Source organism: Theobroma cacao, chromosome 1 (genome assembly GCF_000208745.1).
Source record: "Theobroma cacao cultivar B97-61/B2 chromosome 1, Criollo_cocoa_genome_V2, whole genome shotgun sequence".
Taxonomy (NCBI): Eukaryota; Viridiplantae; Streptophyta; class Magnoliopsida; order Malvales; family Malvaceae; genus Theobroma; species Theobroma cacao.
Window position 1 is genome coordinate 33173761 of NC_030850.1, and position 17556 is coordinate 33191316.

The window sequence follows — 17556 nt, forward strand, 5'->3', positions numbered from 1 at the left end:
GAAAAGGTTTTCTCTTTTAAGTAGCAAAACAAAAGAAAAAGAAGAAAAGAAGCCTTTGGTTGATGTGCAAACTCAACGTGGGTTTCCTTCTATTTTTGTTTTTCTTTTGTGTTTTCTATGATTCAAGCTCTCGTGGCTTTCAACCTTTTCTCGATATGGCTCCTCCACAGCACGTCCACTACACTCTGTTTCTCACGTTCTCTGTGAATTATTTTATTTATTACTTAAACACTCTCAAACCACCCACTTTTTTTTTAAACGGTTTATAAATTCACAAATAATTGAAAATTACATGCAAAAGTGGTTGACGTACTACAATATTCTGACAGCACCACCCTTGGTGTCTACCCATGCCACAAAGAAAATACACAAAGCTTTTATAGAGATATCACTGTAGATATATTGAATCGAAGCTGTTGGTTTGGTTGTTTTCTTCCTCTCTCTCTCTCTCTCTCTCTCTCTCTGTGGAATTATCATTAAATTTATCTGGTCCTTACTGTCTTCCTCTAGCAGTTAAAAGAGGTGGGCACTGTCATAAAAACAAGAATCCATATTCCTATCAATCATCATCTCTTATCTTACAGTTCTGGCTCTTTCTACTTATCTTTTTGAGCTTTATTTGCTGTAAATGCAGCACGGTTTAACCATATTTTTTTGATGGGGAAGAAGGGAGGGACTTCATGGTTGACTGCCGTGAAAAGGGCTTTTAGATCTCCTACTAAAGAGAGTCATGACAAGAGAAGTAACAGAAGAAGGGAAGAACCTGAGCAAGAAGAAGATGAAGAAAAGGTTTGTAATTGCATTAATTGTTCATTCAATTTTGTAGCAGGAAAAATAGAACAAAGAAGCACTAGTGATTAGTAAATGAACTTGAAACTTTAATGGCTCGAAAATAAATAAAATTAATTCTTTTGACCTGCTTTCGATAGAAGAGAGAAAAGCGAAGATGGATCTTTAGGAAACCCACAAGTCAAGAAACGGTGACACAACAAACACCAGTGAAGGCTACCGCTAGTACTCAGGCTACAGGTAATGGTGCAGGTGCAGCAACAGACAGTGCAACTGCTGCAGCAGACCAAAGGCACGCTATTGCTGTGGCGGTGGCTAAGGCAGCCGCAGCCGAGGCTGCGGTGGCCACGGCACAAGCGGCTGTAGAGGTGGCTCGGTTAACTAGACCTTCTAATTATGCTAAAGAACAACACTATGCTGCCATTGTTATTCAGACCGCTTTTAGAGGATATCTGGTAAGATAAATTAGTGCCCCTAAAATTAGTTGGAGAAATTTTGTTTTCAGATTAGAAATATTTGGATCTCGGTAACTGCTGTTTCTATAGCATGAGAAAAATGGAATGTTTGGGGTTGATTTTTTGCGGTGATTGTAAAGGCAAGGAGAGCTCTTCGTGCGCTAAAAGGATTAGTGAAGTTGCAAGCTTTAGTAAGAGGTCACAATGTGAGAAAGCAAGCCAAGATGACACTCCGGTGCATGCAAGCTCTGGTTAGAGTGCAGGCTCGGGTTCTTGATCAAAGAATAAGGCTCTCGCATGATGGAAGCAGAAAATCCGCATTTAGCGATACAAATAGCGTGTGGGAATCACGGTATCTTCAAGACATTTCGGACAGAAAATCACTAGTAAGTGTGTTTAGTCAGCTCATGAAAGTACTTTTTATTTCTTTTGTGAGCAATGATGATATTGAAAAGGAAGGAGCATACGATTTGGTAACTAATAGTGCAAAGATAAAAAGGCAAATCATGGTTTGAAAAGCATAGTGTGTACCTTAAGCAAGTTTAACTGTTTTTGTTTTTTTGACTTTGAAGATTCAGATTCTTATGTCTTTCTTTCTATGGCATGTGTTATTTGCAGTCAAGAGATGGAAGTAGCATTGCAGATGATTGGGATGAAAGGCCTCACACAATTGAGGAAGTCAAAGCTATGTTACAACACAGAAAAGAAGCTGCTTTGAAGCGGGAAACGAACTTATCCCAGGCATTCTCCCAACAGGTTCATCCTTTTGCTCTTAGTTCCCATATCTTAAATGGCTCCTCTGTTTTATTCTACTGGTTTCAGTAAGCTAATTAGTCCATCTTTCCCAAATAGACGAGAAGAGCTCGTAGGAGCCCGTCAATGGGTGATGAAGGCGATCTCGAAGGTAGACCAAAATGGCTTGACCGTTGGATGCCTTCTAAGCCATGGGATAACAGAGGAAGAGCTTCAACAGATCAAAGAGATCCTGTCAAAACTGTAGAAATGGACACTTCCCAGCCTTACTCATATTTGGCACCTAATTATAGAAGAACAAATTCAAACCAATATCACCAAGCTCAACCCCAAAACCAAAGGCCTAGTTCACCTCTACATAGAGCTCAACATAATGCACCCCTCCACCACTCGCCCATTACACCCTCTCCATCCAAAACCAGGCCTATTCAAGTTCGGTCCGCGAGCCCTCGATGTCCTAGGGAAGAGAGAAGCTCAATTTCATCTCAAACTCCGAGCTTAAGGTCCAATTACTATTACACCGGCAGGGTTGGTACTAACTATAGTGGTAGTGGCAATAATGCTGCTACATTGCCTAATTACATGGCAGCAACTGAGTCTGCAAAGGCTAGAATCAGGTCTCAAAGTGCACCAAGGCAGAGGCCATCTACGCCAGAGAGGGACAGAACTGGTTCAGCAAGAAAACGGCTATCGTTTCCAGTCCCAGAACCTTATGGTGTTGGGATGGGATATGGAGGTTATGGTCATAATTTAAGGAGTCCAAGTTTTAAGAGTGTAAGTGGGTCACGCTTTGGATTGGAACAACAATCTAATTATTCTTCTTGCTATACTGACAGCCTTGGCGGTGAGATCTCTCCATCTTCAACTAGTGATCTGAGAAGGTGGTTGCGGTGATCCCTGGAAAAAGTTGAAAAACAGTTTGGGGACTATGTAGCTCCTTTGTCTAGTTTGCTTTTATCAGCTTTATAGAGGGTAGTAGGGTGGCTATTCGGCTAAGGTAGTTTGGGTGATCAAAGTGTGTTATTCCTTGCTGATTTTTCTTGTTTGAGTTTTTTCTATTACCAATTTTTACTTGAAAGCGAAGCTATAAGTGGGGCAAATGTGATGACCCTCCTCACTGGAATCTTATTTCAGGATATTCATAACTAAATTGAGTGACTCTTTTGACTGTCTAATATAAAGTAACCCTGTAATTCTGTTCTTCTGTTGCCTCTATTTTATATATAAAGCCTATCTTCTTTCCGTGTACACTATTCAAGCTTAGTTCAAGTCTCCAATCCAACACTCCCTCTTGAATAGAAATTGTAGATTGAATTTGTTGGAAGTTACTTGCAAAACTTCCATTTCAAGTTCTTCACGTCTTTCCCATCTCTTTCCTTCTTATCTTATAGGAGGAAACCACTTTGTGGATAAATGCTAGGAGGGTTTTGAAGTTTCTTCTCACCCCAACCAATGGAGGAGTCTTAAATGGACCCCAAGCAACAGTGAAATCTAGCTTGCATGTTATGAATGGACCCCAAGCATTCCATTATTAAGATGCCTGAATCCTGTTCCTCATCTACATTGCTTTTATAAATGAGTAATGTTACCGCAGCTGCAAGTAGGGATGCTTTTCGTGGGCTGGATACCTCCCTTTCCTGACTTGTTACCACAAAATTTAAAAAAAGCGGCTTCTAACCTTTTATCGTGTCCACAAAAAGAAGCAGCCCGGTCACAATAATGAGGAGGAGCAGAAACAGCGCATGTGCTGTGATTTATGCCATTGCCCAGTCTCTTTTCTTTCACAGAAATTCATAATGATTATGGAATTGATTTCAATGGGATTTGGGTTTTAAGAAAAGATAGATGCCCCTGTCTCTTGATGGATGTTTTGGAGCACGTTCATTACACATTCCAGCGCTCACGTTGAGACATAGATTGATTGGCAGGGAAGCATTCACTGATAAAATTGAGGCTTTATGGTGACAATTCCATTTTCTATTTTCTTTGTTCCAATTCATGATGAAATTCAAACTTGGAGATGTAGTTTCCTCCCTTCACTTATAAGCATTAGATTTTTCCTCATGGACTCAAAATCTCATTGATCAGATCACATTCATCTGACTGGGGAATGCATTGGCACTGGCACAACATGTACCAGACGCCAGGCTCTATCAGATTCAGACCCCACAATGTGGTAGCTGCAATGCTTCTGACAGTTACAGTTATTCCACGTTTTAGAATCCTACTTCATATCTTTATTTTTTTAATTGGGTATTGGATTTTTTTTTTTTTGGAACAGTAAGAGAGGAAATTCATACACGCACATACAAAACGTAAGATAATTCTATTTAAATGGAAGTATCCTCAGCCAACCGCTCTGGAAAACAGCCGATTGGTATTTTTACTTATAACCCATACTACTAAGCCCAAGCCTGCCCCATCGTTTTTCCTAAATGGGCCTCTCAGGTCCAAATATTACAACTGGCTTGTTGCAATTGCATATGCGTCAGCTCAGGCCCTTTTTCCAGGTTATATTCTGACTACGGGATCAGCCTAGCCTCACTGCAGGCTTATTGTTAAGAGCCAACTTAATTTAAGACATTATCAACATGATAATGGAAGAAAATCGAAGTGTTTATGGGCTGGGCCCATCAAGTTTTATTAATCTACAGTTTGGACCTTCTTCAGTTCTACACATTACAGATAAAAAGTCTAGCATTCAAATAAGATACACAAAGATACCAGAAAAACTTAGATGATGAAAATTGGCAAAAGGTGCTTTGTCAAGGCATAAACAATAGTATAATATATTTTATATTAAGATTTCATTCGATTAAGATTTTTGTTATTTATTTTTTATTTTCATTTTATTTTTTTAAAATATATAGTAAAACTTCTATAAATTAATACTAGATAAATTAATAATCTCGATTAAATAACATTTTTAATCAGTCACGACTTGAGACCAACGTGATAAATTAATAATTCGCTAAATTTATAAGATAATACATTTAAAAAAAACACATAGGTCTCACTTGATATATAAATTAATAATATCTTTATACATCAAAATTATAAATATACATTACTCAATTATGAGGCTTTTTAAAATATGACACCTATATTACTTATTTCTTCTAGAAATTGATGTATTGTAAGACCTTAGTGTATTAAGAAGCTCTAGTGTAGTATTTTCATATTAAAAGAGAAAATTATGTAATATGATTATTACTTTGAATGCATCTTTGTGCGAGATAAGCTCTAATACATAATCACTTTTTTGTCATTTCTCATGACGTTTTCAATAATTTGGTTGTCACGAATAATAATAATTCGTAATTTGATAATTAAGTAATATTTGTATAACCACAATACAAAATACATATATTAATTTCAATGTTTTAGAAAAAAAAAAAGAATACATTGATAGATTAATTTTTTATTAATTAATATATAAATTATGTTTTATTAATTAATGTATAAATTAATAAATTAATAATTTATCTATTAAATAATATCTCGATTAATCAATAAATTTTCATAATCCCCAAGACATTAATTTATAAAAATTTTACTATAAATAATAAAAATATTAACCAAACATAGTTTAAGTTAAACAATTTTAAAACATATATATTGGTAACATTTTGTATGAGAGAAGTGAAAGCATATTCCCTGCAACATGTCCAATTAAATTATATTACCGTGTTTGTTTTGTAACAAATACTACAATGTAATATTGCAATACAATCACATTACGGCCAATGGATGTAATGTGATTACAATATAAAACCAATGCAATCAGATTATATTACATTATGCAATGTTATTAAAAGTATTTTTACCCTTTAATTTTGTTACTTTTTTAAAAACATTTTGTAATATTATAATTTATTTTTTTATGTATAGATTTCGAGGGATATCTTTTTATTATTTTCAGCAATCAAAGTGACTGTCAATAAAATTTATATTTTTAAAAAAAAATTAAAATAAAATTTATAATATTAAAAATAAAAATAAAATATATAAGATTATAATAAGAAATAAAAATAAAATATATGATATTAAATTTATATTTAAGAGATGATATTATATAAAAATTAATAATAAAAATACAAGTATATTAAATTTATATTTTAATAAATAAGGATAATTTAAAAGTTGACATTATATTCTCAGCAAAGTATTTGTAAACCAAATTATTTTTCCTGTATTTTAATTATTACTTTACTTATATACCAAATACTGCAATATTATCTTTCTTACAATCACATTATTTACATTAACGTTATTTGTAATCACATTATATTATAAAATATTAAACACAATCATTATATTTTATTATCGAAACCTAACAAATATTCACCTAAATTTTAGGTAACTTATTACATAATAATAATTAATGCAGCTGTCATTTATTCATTTATTAAAATCACAATTAATTGATAACTAATTTACACATAATAATAACTATAAGTGATAAATGTATCAAAAGTGTTAAAACGCAGCTGGTCACTCATCGAAATATACACCAGCAGGTGGCTTTTCTCAAAACACAAAAGTCATACCAACCATTGAAAATGACATCATTCCTGCCGCCCCAGATGACCCAAATTATTACACACCACACCATTTTCCACACCAAACCATTACTAAGAGAAGAGGCAATATCGATCCAAGAAAGAAAACAAATCAAAGGGTCATAATGAACCACCTACTGAATATACTACAAACAGCACCATTGCTACCACAACAACCATGATTTAAAACAGTTAAAAAAAAGGTGATTCACAAGTACAAGGCTACTACGACATAGCAAGCACATGGCAGACTTCGGGGAGATAAAACCCTTACTTGCCAACACCTCTTTGACAGCCAATCTATCTCTTAGAATCTGCCAGCAAAGGATCTCGATCTTGAGAGGGGAAAGACCCGACCAAACAAGCTTCCAATGGCTGGTTGAAGAAATGCTGAAAAAGACTTACCATCTGAAAGAATGAGAGAAGTAGTTACTGCTTGGATGCCCTTTCCATGTCAGTTTTTCTTGGAAATCCTTGCTAATAAAACAATCATGAATAAGTTGTTGAAAGCTATCCCATTGTTCCTTTTCCCAGTTGAAGACATCTCGGTGAAACTCAATATTCCAGGACCAATCGTCACTAGTCCAGCTGTCAAAATCGCTAACATAGCCTAACTTTTTCACCACTAGTGCATAAATCCTAGGGAAGACACTCCTTAGAGTAAAACCACCAACCTAGACATCATCCCAAAAGCGAATCCGATTACCACAACCCAAAAAGAGTCTCATACCATTAACCGAAATGGAGCTGTAATTGGAATACCCAAGGAGAGGCTTAGTGGTGTTCTTCCAAATACCGGAGGGCTTTAAAAAGGTTTCCCAAGCTGGGCATGATCATATTGTGGTCAAGTCTGGATTTTTTTCGCAACAACTCACCTCCATAAAATTGTGGATTCATTTTCATACCTCTAGAGTCATTTGTTGAGAAATGCTCTATTTTTGAGACCGATGTCAACATGACCAAGTCTGTCAAGATCTATTAAATTACAAATGATATCCCAACTGACGTGATGTAGCTTACGTGTTAAGTTGGGACCTCTCCTAAGAAACCTTCAAAAAAAATTTCGATATCTTTTGAATCTTGACTAGCATTTAGAAAAAAGACATATGAAAAATTGGGAGATTACTTAAGACAGATTTCAACATAGTGCGGCGTCCCTCCAAAGAAAGAGTTATGGCCTTCTAAAAAGCTAGGTTAATCAAAAAATATTTAGATAAGAAGTATTTAAAATTTTAATTTAGATTGAAAATTATTTACAATTAAAGTCTATATGAATTGTTCTGAGAGAGTGAAAAAAGCAATCAAGGATCAAGAAGAGAAAGCGTCATTGCAGGTTTCAAAAGTACAACTTGAATTTTTAGACGGGGAGAATAGTTTATGTTTTGACTTTTTTAATAAAATTTTAAATTATAGAAGAAATTTTTTTGTCTTTTCATATAGTATTTAAATATTAATATAAAAATTACTTTTTAATAAATTTATTTTAACTTGGAATCTTCGAACCCACCTTCTACAAAATCACAAAAAAATTAGTGAATTCATTAGGATATTAATTATATATAATTCTAAATAAATAATATAACAATTAAAATTTTTTTATAAATGAGTGATGTCATACAACACCACTTCGTTTAAAGTAGGTCCATCCTTGATTGTACGTGATCATTCAATTTATAGATTAACCCCTATAGTAATATGGTTCGTTGTTTGGCCAAACCTATTGCATCTCTTTCAAGCATTCGAACTAAGAGATGAAGTTGCCGTGCAAGGATTCAATCCCTCCACCCTTGTTTCCACAATTTACCAAGGCTCCATTCCATTCTATACCAATTTCAGCTCCTTTATTTGTAACAAGTCAAAACTTTCCAGCTTGAATTCTTGACAGCCAATATATCATGTATTAAATAAAAAAGTACAGAGCGATTATTTATATATATATGTAAATTATTTGTACAATAGGATAGCTAAAAATTTGAATAAGCTTTAATTACAGATATATACAACATATTTGCATAATGAATCTTAACAGATTAGAATGTTCCTATTAACAAAGCAATAACTTTAGAATTCAAAGCTGATTTCCCTCCAATATATTGTGCAAGCTGATCTCCTGCCCCCAAGCCGTGTGGTTTTGTTCATTCTCCACTTGTAGCTCGATCTGCATTATTATTGAAATGAAATTACTTTTTCTTCGCTATATTTCTACGAATGCTGTATCAGGTCAATACATGTGAAGTTAAAAAACCATGCTTTTCTTCGAGTAATAATCCAAAGCCTTAATTTGGAACCTTGGGGAGATTGCATATATATATATACATTGACAAAAAGCGTAGCTAAGACCTAATTATAATTAGCCCTTTGAGGAAAATTCTAGGATATAGTTAGAATGCGACTACTTAAAGAATTCAAACACCAAAAATAATGGCTGGTAACATCCACATGCCCTGTAGAAAAACACAAGCCATGTGAAAAGCACATCACCAATCTCTATTCTTTTTCCATTTTTCCGGATACCGCCATGTGAAAAGAACACTTTTTGGTGTCAATATCAACTGCAATATTTTTTTATTATAATCTTATAATTATAAATTAATTCCATCTTAAACTATATATATATATATATATATATATATCAATTGATTCAAGTTCATCAAAATCTAACACATATTGAGTCCTAAATTAAAGGACTTAATATTCAAAAGTACGTAGGAGTGACACTAATTGGATTTTTCATATATGGATTTGAACTTTTGTTTATTTTGACTTTGAGATTTTTTTATGTTGGACATTTTAGATTTAATTTTTCCGAAGTAAAATCTGGATTAGATTATAATTAAATTGGTCTACCTTTGTTTTTATTCTTTCGTTTAAACCTACATTAATAATTTTGAATTTTTATGTGTCACTTCATTTTCTAATATATTTTAAATTTAAATAATGTGAAGATTGTAACGAGGAAATATAGACGGAGATGATATATATAAACTTTCTAAGTACTGCTGTAATATCGTACACAATTCGGGCCGGAGACGCCAGTGTTACCAGGAGAGCTGGTGCTACATTTTGTCTGTCTGCTCTCAGAAGAAAAAGAGGATGATGGAAAAGAATTAAAGATTTGATTCGGATTGCCCTTTGCGCAGGTTTTTACTGATTTACTCACAATGCGCAATCATTCATGAAGCCAACCTCATTAATGATAGGGTCGGACTCGGATGAAACTAATCATTCTATTTGTGCATCCATCGGTAATTTCCTTCTTAGTATATTACTTGAGAAGCCATATGGATGAGCTGTATTTCATTCCAATAAGTTGTCTAAAAGTTGCAAGTATGCTCAAAAGAAGTTAGGTTTAATAATTACTTCTCGTCACTCTGAAGGAAGAATGGCCTGTATTTTAAAGGAGAAAAACTAAGGAACTGTTCTTAAGGAATTCGACAGTTGTTAAGAATGAAAGCTTAGTGCATCTCACCTAACTAAATTTCACTCAAATAATCATGTCAGCGGGATTTCAATGTTTAACACGAGCACAAAGGAAAATGATAGGGTAAAGAAGAAAAACTGGGAACTAAAATGAAATCGAAACCCACCAAAGATGAAAGTGCCACAGAATGCCCGATGGCAGTTTTGTTTAAACTTTGCCACCCCATAATGTCCCCACTGACTCCAATTCTTTTGATGTGGCAACGCCATGTGGCCGATGGCAACATTTTCCGGTTTTCTGACTCGTGAAACCGCGTTGGCTTCAATGACACATGGTACGCACTGATCAGCACTGAGCACGGTGAAATAATCCTAAACACAATTTCAACCCACCACCATTTATCTCTCATATTATATACTTAATTTGTCAAAAGGCTGACAGAGTGCAGAGAGAGAGAGAGAACTGCTCTTTCTCTGTTCTGACGCGTGGAAGAGTCAAGTAATAGTTCAAAGCTCCATGCTTCCAAAGCAAACGAAACGAAACCCCATGGTTTTAAGTTAGCATAACTGTGACCTACTACTACTTGTCATTATATTCAGGCCCCAGCTAGCATGTCGGAACAATGGATCAACCTCATCCAAAATGGATTTGTTTGCAAGCAAAATAAACTGATAGCATTGTGCATTGACAATTTCACACGTTAACTATATATAGGCCAAACAAGAAAAGAGAAGGAGCTATCACAACGGGATTATGTTACTACTTCATATAGTACAATTTAAAAAAAAAAAGATAAAAATTAAAAACATATATAATAAAGAAAAAATTACGAGGAATAACCATTTTTGATAAAAACATTTTAAAAATAACCATCAAAATAAATTTAACTATTTTTAATCATATTTTTTCATGACTTGAAAAAAATACTTTTAAAATTATTTTAAATAAATTAAATCATTCATAAGAATTTATCTCCATTTGTACTTTTGATTTCTCTCTCTCACCATCCCACTCTCTCAAATTTTATCGATTTCTCTCTTCGACATTCGTTTGTTATGCTTCTGATTTCTCTCTCTAGCATTTTCATATTTTTCTTTCTTGCACTTTTAAGACACCAAGCAATGATTTTGATGTACTTAGGTGGGTGCTTATTTGAAAATTTTGATTTTTAAGTATTTTGGATAAAACTAAAACGATAGAAATGATCACAGATGTTTGAAATAACTTTTTATTGAATTAATTCGGTACCTAGACATCAATAAACTCAAAATTTTAAAATTTATAAACTTAAGTTTTCAAATAAATTTTTTTATTTTTAGTTGAAATAGGTGTTTTAGATAAGAAAATTTATGTTTTGATTTATAAAAACATGTTAGAAACATTTTAATTGATACCAAATTGTAAAAAAAAAAACAAAAGAAATAAAGAGAGTTGAGAGGATTTAAAGTTTTGGTTTGTAAGTAACAACAACATTTTAGGCATTAAAGTGTAACAAAATGTTTTTGAATATGCCGTGCAACAATAATATTTTTTCAATATGGTGTGTAATACTAATATTTTTTTCAACATGACGTGTAATAACCTTTTTTAGCTATGACATGTAACATGTTTTTGTATATAGCGTGTAACAATAGTAATTTTTTTCAATATGACATGTAACAACCTAATCATATTATGTAACATATTTTTGTACATGACGTGTAATAATAATATTTTTTTTCAATATGACTTGTAACAACCTAATCATGTCGTGTCACATGTTTTTGTAAACGGTGTATAATATCATAACGTGTAATTTCAATAAAGGTAATTTTATCCAACTTGACTAAAAATAATCAATATCATAAAGAGTGTTATTTTTGAAAACATCTTATCTTTTAAGTATTATTTTTAAAAATACCCCTCTAATAAATTACCAGAAGAAGTTAATTAAGTAAGAACCAACGTTTCAAAAGTCCTTAACTTCAAAGCATTTAGACCCCTGTGTTTCATTTTCTTACCATAAGCCACTTCTACGCTACACAACTATATATATAAGGTGTGAAGTTGCAGTTGTATATTTATCAAATCATAACCAAGCCAAAATTTCCATCTGCCTTTCCAACCATAAAAATGCTGTATTCTAAAAGAAGCAAGTCTCCGGAGCTGCTTCTCCGATCAAAATGCCTTTTCCTATTTGTTATAATGGTGAGTTGCACCCCTCCTGAGGAGCCTGTCAAATGTTCATCAAAAGATTCCAACTGCACAATCTCGAATTCTTATGGCTCTTTCCCCGATCGAACAATATGCCGAGCAGGGAACGTGGCGTACCCAACCACGGAAAAAGAGCTTGTTTCGATTGTATCAGCAGCAGCCGAAGCCAAAAGAAAAATGAAGGTGATAACACGTTTCTCTCATAGCATTCCGAAGCTGGTCTGCCCTGATGGCGAAGACGGATTGCTTATCAGCACGAAATACCTTAACCATACACTTAAAATCGATGCAGCGGCAATGACAATGACTGTGGAGAGCGGTGTCACGTTGAGGCAACTGATCAATGATGCCGCCAAGGCTGGCCTAGCATTACCCCACGCTCCATATTGGTGGGGGCTCACCATTGGAGGTCTTTTAGGCACGGGCGCTCATGGGAGCTCGTTGTGGGGGAAAGGAAGTTCCGTTCATGATTATGTTGTGGAGATGAGGATGGTAAGCCCGGCAGGAGCGAAAGAAGGATATGCTAAGGTCAGGGTGCTGAATGAGAGCGACAAAGATCTTGACGCAGCTAAGGTTTCACTCGGAGTCCTTGGAGTAATTTCACAGGTATTCTTGGCTCTGTTCCTTATTGTTGTGTTTTATTTATTTATTTATTTTGTCTTTCCTTTGGGGGATTGTTTTGGCTCCACGCTGCTGCTGCTTTGTCCTTGCTTTGGTTGGGGCCAGATTGCAATTGAAGGGAATTTGTTAATTAGGCATTGACACCACGAAATTGAGATTAACTTAATCTGAAAAGCGTTTTGGGTCACCTACTCCAGGCATTTTCTCTTTTGGACTACATATATGAATCTACTATAATTTTGAGTCATCTGATTAAACTATCAATGAAAAAAGGTGTTGTTTCTTTTCATGTCTCTTGGTTTGCACAATCTTTCCGGAGAAGTTTTCGGTTCCTTGGTAAATTAATTTTATGACCAGCTTGTACCTGACAGTTAGGACTGAAAATTCAGGATTCACGAAAACCATCCAGCCCTTTTGTCGGTCACCTGTTTTTCACCATAACTGGTAGTTTTAAGGATAGTGACCATATCATTCTTGAAAAAATAGTGAAGTAAATATAATAATAACAAAAGGAACATGAGAAAAGGACTTTTTATGTACTATTTTTCGAGTCAAAATCTTTCTTGAATAAATTTTCAGGAATTTCTCCCAAAATTATATTGCTCTAGACAAACATAATGATACAGGAATAATAATAAATTAGGCATAATACTTTAAAAAACTTCTAACCTATTTAAAAAAATTCAAATAAATTTTTATTGTTAAATTATATTCAATCAAACTCTATACTTTTATTTCAGATCAAATAGATTTTTATAATTAATAGTTGATTAATTGTCATTAGTCAAAACGTCACTTGTCAATTTTTTATATCATGTGATACTGACATGAAGGTTAAAACATACCTCGTGACTATGTTATCATGTTGTATAATACGTCATGTTATCATCTATTATTGTTTATGAATATTTCATATCAGTATCATGTGATATAAAATAATAAGTGACGTTGATATAAAATGATAAATGGTTTTTGAATTTATAAAAGTTAATCAATAGTTAATTATAAAAATTTATTTAATTTAAAATAAAAGTAAAAAAGAATTGAATAAAAAATAAAAAATTATTTCAAAATTTTTAAATAATTCAAAAAAAATTAAGTATTATGTCAATAAACTATTAATAGACCATCCTTATTTGTCTTTGTAAGTCCAAGTTAAAATCAACATGGCCAAGCATTTCTTCGAAACAATATAGAAGTTAAGATTCCTTAATTAATTAGATCCCATATCCTTCAAATTAACCCCAATCAAAAACACTAGATATCCTAATTTATATATATATATATTTGTTTAGGGTTGTATTTATTTGATCAGTTTAAAAACTGTAAGTTCCAATTTCCTAAAGTTTGATATATATCATCAAAACTTAATTAGGATTTGAAAGGAATGCAGACATCAAATGAATTTTTTTCTTTTTTTAATTTTGTGAATAGAATATTGGAGTTTAATACGTTTAATAAAGTAATACATACATACATTGATTGGCATTTTGGCTGTATTATGATAATAAATACTCTAATTTTAGAGATCGGCGTTTAAATATTTTAGAAGGAATTTCAATAACTCTGAAAAGGGCCGTGAGAACGTCCGCTTGAATTATTGATCCACCGTCGAAAGAGTGCGTCACCAAAAATGAGCCCACGACACCAACCGTATCACACGATAGAAATGGCTGCATGGCCGTGTCCAACTCCGACAAAAGATCTGCAGCCCCACGTTTATGATTAGACGTAAAATAAACAAATTAAGCATCATATAAGACATTATTGCTAATAACGGTGACTCATCCATTTAAATCTATTGCTTTTTTTTATTAGAATAAAGTTATCAAGACAAATTATGTAATATCATACACGCAAAAACCTTATCTATACATTTTTTTTGAATTATAAAATAAAACATAGTAATTCTCTATCTGCTACAACAAATTTGACTTGAATTGTGCATTTTTAAAATGTACTATATTAAAAATATTTTTAGTAATTTTTTTATATTTTTATAGTAGTTTTGTAGACTTGATTATATTATATAAATTTTTACTAATATTACAGATAAAATGTAATTATAAAGATTGCATAAACTAGTAAAAACTATACTTTTTATTATATTAAAATATGTTATCTAAAAAAATAATTAAAGCTTAAATTTATTACTTTTAAAAAAACTTAAATTTATTAAGTTGGGCCGGGGCTTTGGAACAAGAGTACCATTATTGCTCGACATGATCCATCATTTTTTCTTTAATTCCTGAATAATTATAAGTAATTAAAATTAGAAGAAAAATAAAAAAAATACTGTATATGGAAAATGTTTGAATATAGTAGTAGTATTATGTTTTATACATGGACGAAAAAGAAAGATGCATGTAATATTCGTTGTATCATTTTTCTTTGCCTTCAAAATATTCACAAGTTAAAGGAGCCTACAAATTGGACTAGAATGTGGGGGTTATGGTTCTAATTTGCAGTCTTAACGCATGAACATATGTAATGTACTAATGCATATTTAGAATCCTTTCCCTATATATAATAACTTTCCTTCCAATTTGTGTCTCCCTTGTTTTCCTTGTAATTTTCTTTTTTATTTTTTCGCCCTATTCATGCAGGTGACATTCAAGCTTCAACCCCTCTTCAAACGATCCATCAGCTATGTGACAAAGGATGACGCAGATTTGGGAGATGAAGCAATCACCTTCGGCAAACAGCACGAGTTTGCAGACATAAGTTGGTACCCTAGTCAACGCAAGGCTGTCTACAGAATCGACGATCGGGTCTCCTCTAATGCATCCGGATGTGGTCTCTACGATTTCATTCCATTTCGCTCCACTCCTTCACTTGCTTTGGCATTTATTAGAACCACAGGTTAGTTGATGATGAGCAGATTCACAAACAGAGGCGAAATTAATTAATTTTTGTTTAGAAGGTCAAAAATAAAAAAGAATAAAAATTGAAAATCTTTTAAAGAAATTATTAAAATAAAAAATTATATTTAAAAAAAAAACATATATAATAGATATGACGTTTTAAAAATTTTTAAAGACATAAACACGTTACGTTACGCCCTACTTCAAAGTATCGATACTATAAAAATTTAACTTTCCTCCTCTTCACCCAACATTGATTCAACAGAAGAATAGTGTTACAATTTATTTGTTATAGATTAATTTAATGGTGCTTTAATGAATCAGAGGAAACCCAAGAATCCTTGAGGGATGCTGATGGGAAGTGCCTCAGTGGAAAGTTAATTGTATCCACACTGCAAACTGCTGCCTATGGATTGACTAACAACGGTATATCCGCGTTTCTTCTTTTACTTTGTTTTGATTAGGGGTGTGAAATTTCAAACCGTGCCCTATTTTTGTCGTTAAATTCTATATGCAACGCGGATATATGATTTGACATAAATTTATTTTGAATACATTTCATTAAATTTTCTAATCTTTTTTTTTCTTTCCATTTTTGTGAGATAGGTATAATCTTTACTGGCTATCCAGTAATTGGATTTCACAACCGTCTCCAGTCATCGGGGACCTGCCTAGATAGTCCTGAGGACTCGTTGATTACTGCATGCCCTTGGGACCCAAGAATCAAGGGTGAGTTCTTTCAACAATCCACATTTAGCGTTGGTTTGTCAGTAGTGAAAAGCTTCATTCAAGACGTGCAGAAACTGGTAGCATTGGAGCCTAAAGCACTATGTGGCTTGGAACTTTACAGTGGGATCCTCATGCGTTACGTAAAGGCTTCAAGTGCTTACCTAGGCAAACAAGAAGATGCAATAGATTTTGATATCACCTATTACCGGAGCAAAGATCCCATGGCTCCTAGGCTTTACCAAGATATTCTAGAAGAAATTGAACAAATCGCGCTTTTCAAGTATGGAGCATTGCCACACTGGGGCAAGAATCGGAACCTGGCATTTGATGGGGTGATCAAGAGATACAAAAATGCCGGCGAATTCTTGAAGGTTAAGAATATGTACGATCCATCGAGGCTCTTTTCTAGTGAGTGGACTGACCAAATTCTTGGATTGAGAAATGGGGTCACAACATTGAAGGAAGGGTGTGCTTTGGAGGGATTGTGTATTTGCTCACACGACATTCATTGTGCTCCAAGCAAAGGCTATTTGTGCAGACCTGGGAAAACTTTTCAAAATGCAAAAGTTTGTACTCGTGTAAGTTCTAATTAGAATTAGACGTGACATGATCCCGATCATTCAATTCAGGAATGTATTGATTAGGTCAGGTTTCATTATTTATTAATTAATGCAAAAACAAGGTAATAATTTTACATAATCGCTCTTTAAAAGCGTTAGCTTAAAGGGATAATAACTGTCATTGTAAGTTTGGTCAGTGAAATTATCAATAAAATTCAAAGTGTAAAGGCCATGGCAGAAGTTGATGGAACTGTTTAACATGCATAGCCATTGTTCAGTGATGATGCGCCTCACAGATCAGTGAAATACTATCGAAATCATGCTAACTAAGTTTTTGCAAGGGCAAATAGGATGTGCTAACTTGGCAATAGCTTAGCAAAAGTTTCGCAGGGCCGCGGCCCAATCTTTTGGGAGAAATAGCAGCACAATTTTTTAGTTGTCTTCCAACTCAACCCATGAACCTTTGCGGCTGGCTTTTCTAACTTTTCGATTGATATAATGTTTAAATAAATTGTTAAATTATTTAAAAATTTTAAATAACTTTTTATTATTTTATTATATTTAATTAATTTTTATATTTTTATTTTAAATCAAATAAGTTCATATGAC

At 33.4% G+C, this 17556-nt stretch overlaps 2 protein-coding genes across 2 annotated transcripts; both read left to right on the forward strand.

Moving 5' to 3' along the window:
- On the forward strand, positions 290 to 3245 carry LOC18613901 (protein IQ-DOMAIN 1). The gene is made up of 5 exons (XM_018114261.1): positions 290 to 789; positions 930 to 1244; positions 1385 to 1630; positions 1863 to 2000; positions 2097 to 3245. The coding sequence occupies exons 1-5, from the start codon at positions 658 to 660 to the stop codon at positions 2889 to 2891; spliced, it is 1626 nt and encodes a 541-aa protein (XP_017969750.1). The 5' UTR covers positions 290 to 657; the 3' UTR covers positions 2892 to 3245.
- Positions 12061 to 17187, forward strand: LOC18613903 (probable L-gulonolactone oxidase 6). Its single transcript, XM_007051383.2, has 4 exons — positions 12061 to 12779; positions 15401 to 15656; positions 15983 to 16084; positions 16265 to 17187. Exons 1-4 carry the CDS (start codon positions 12093 to 12095, stop codon positions 16978 to 16980), a joined length of 1761 nt encoding a protein of 586 aa, XP_007051445.2. The 5' UTR covers positions 12061 to 12092; the 3' UTR covers positions 16981 to 17187.

Coding starts and splice junctions, on each gene's coding strand:
- LOC18613903 (XM_007051383.2), top strand. CDS start 12,093: ATGCTGTATTCTAAAAGAAGCAAGTCTCCGGAGCTGCTTCTCCGATCA. Junction 15,657..15,982: donor GGCATTTATTAGAACCACAG/GTTAGTTGATGA, acceptor TTAATGAATCAG/AGGAAACCCAAGAATCCTTG. Junction 16,085..16,264: donor CTATGGATTGACTAACAACG/GTATATCCGCGT, acceptor TTTGTGAGATAG/GTATAATCTTTACTGGCTAT.
- LOC18613901 (XM_018114261.1), top strand. CDS start 658: ATGGGGAAGAAGGGAGGGACTTCATGGTTGACTGCCGTGAAAAGGGCT. Junction 790..929: donor AAGAAGAAGATGAAGAAAAG/GTTTGTAATTGC, acceptor TGCTTTCGATAG/AAGAGAGAAAAGCGAAGATG. Junction 1,245..1,384: donor CCGCTTTTAGAGGATATCTG/GTAAGATAAATT, acceptor GTGATTGTAAAG/GCAAGGAGAGCTCTTCGTGC.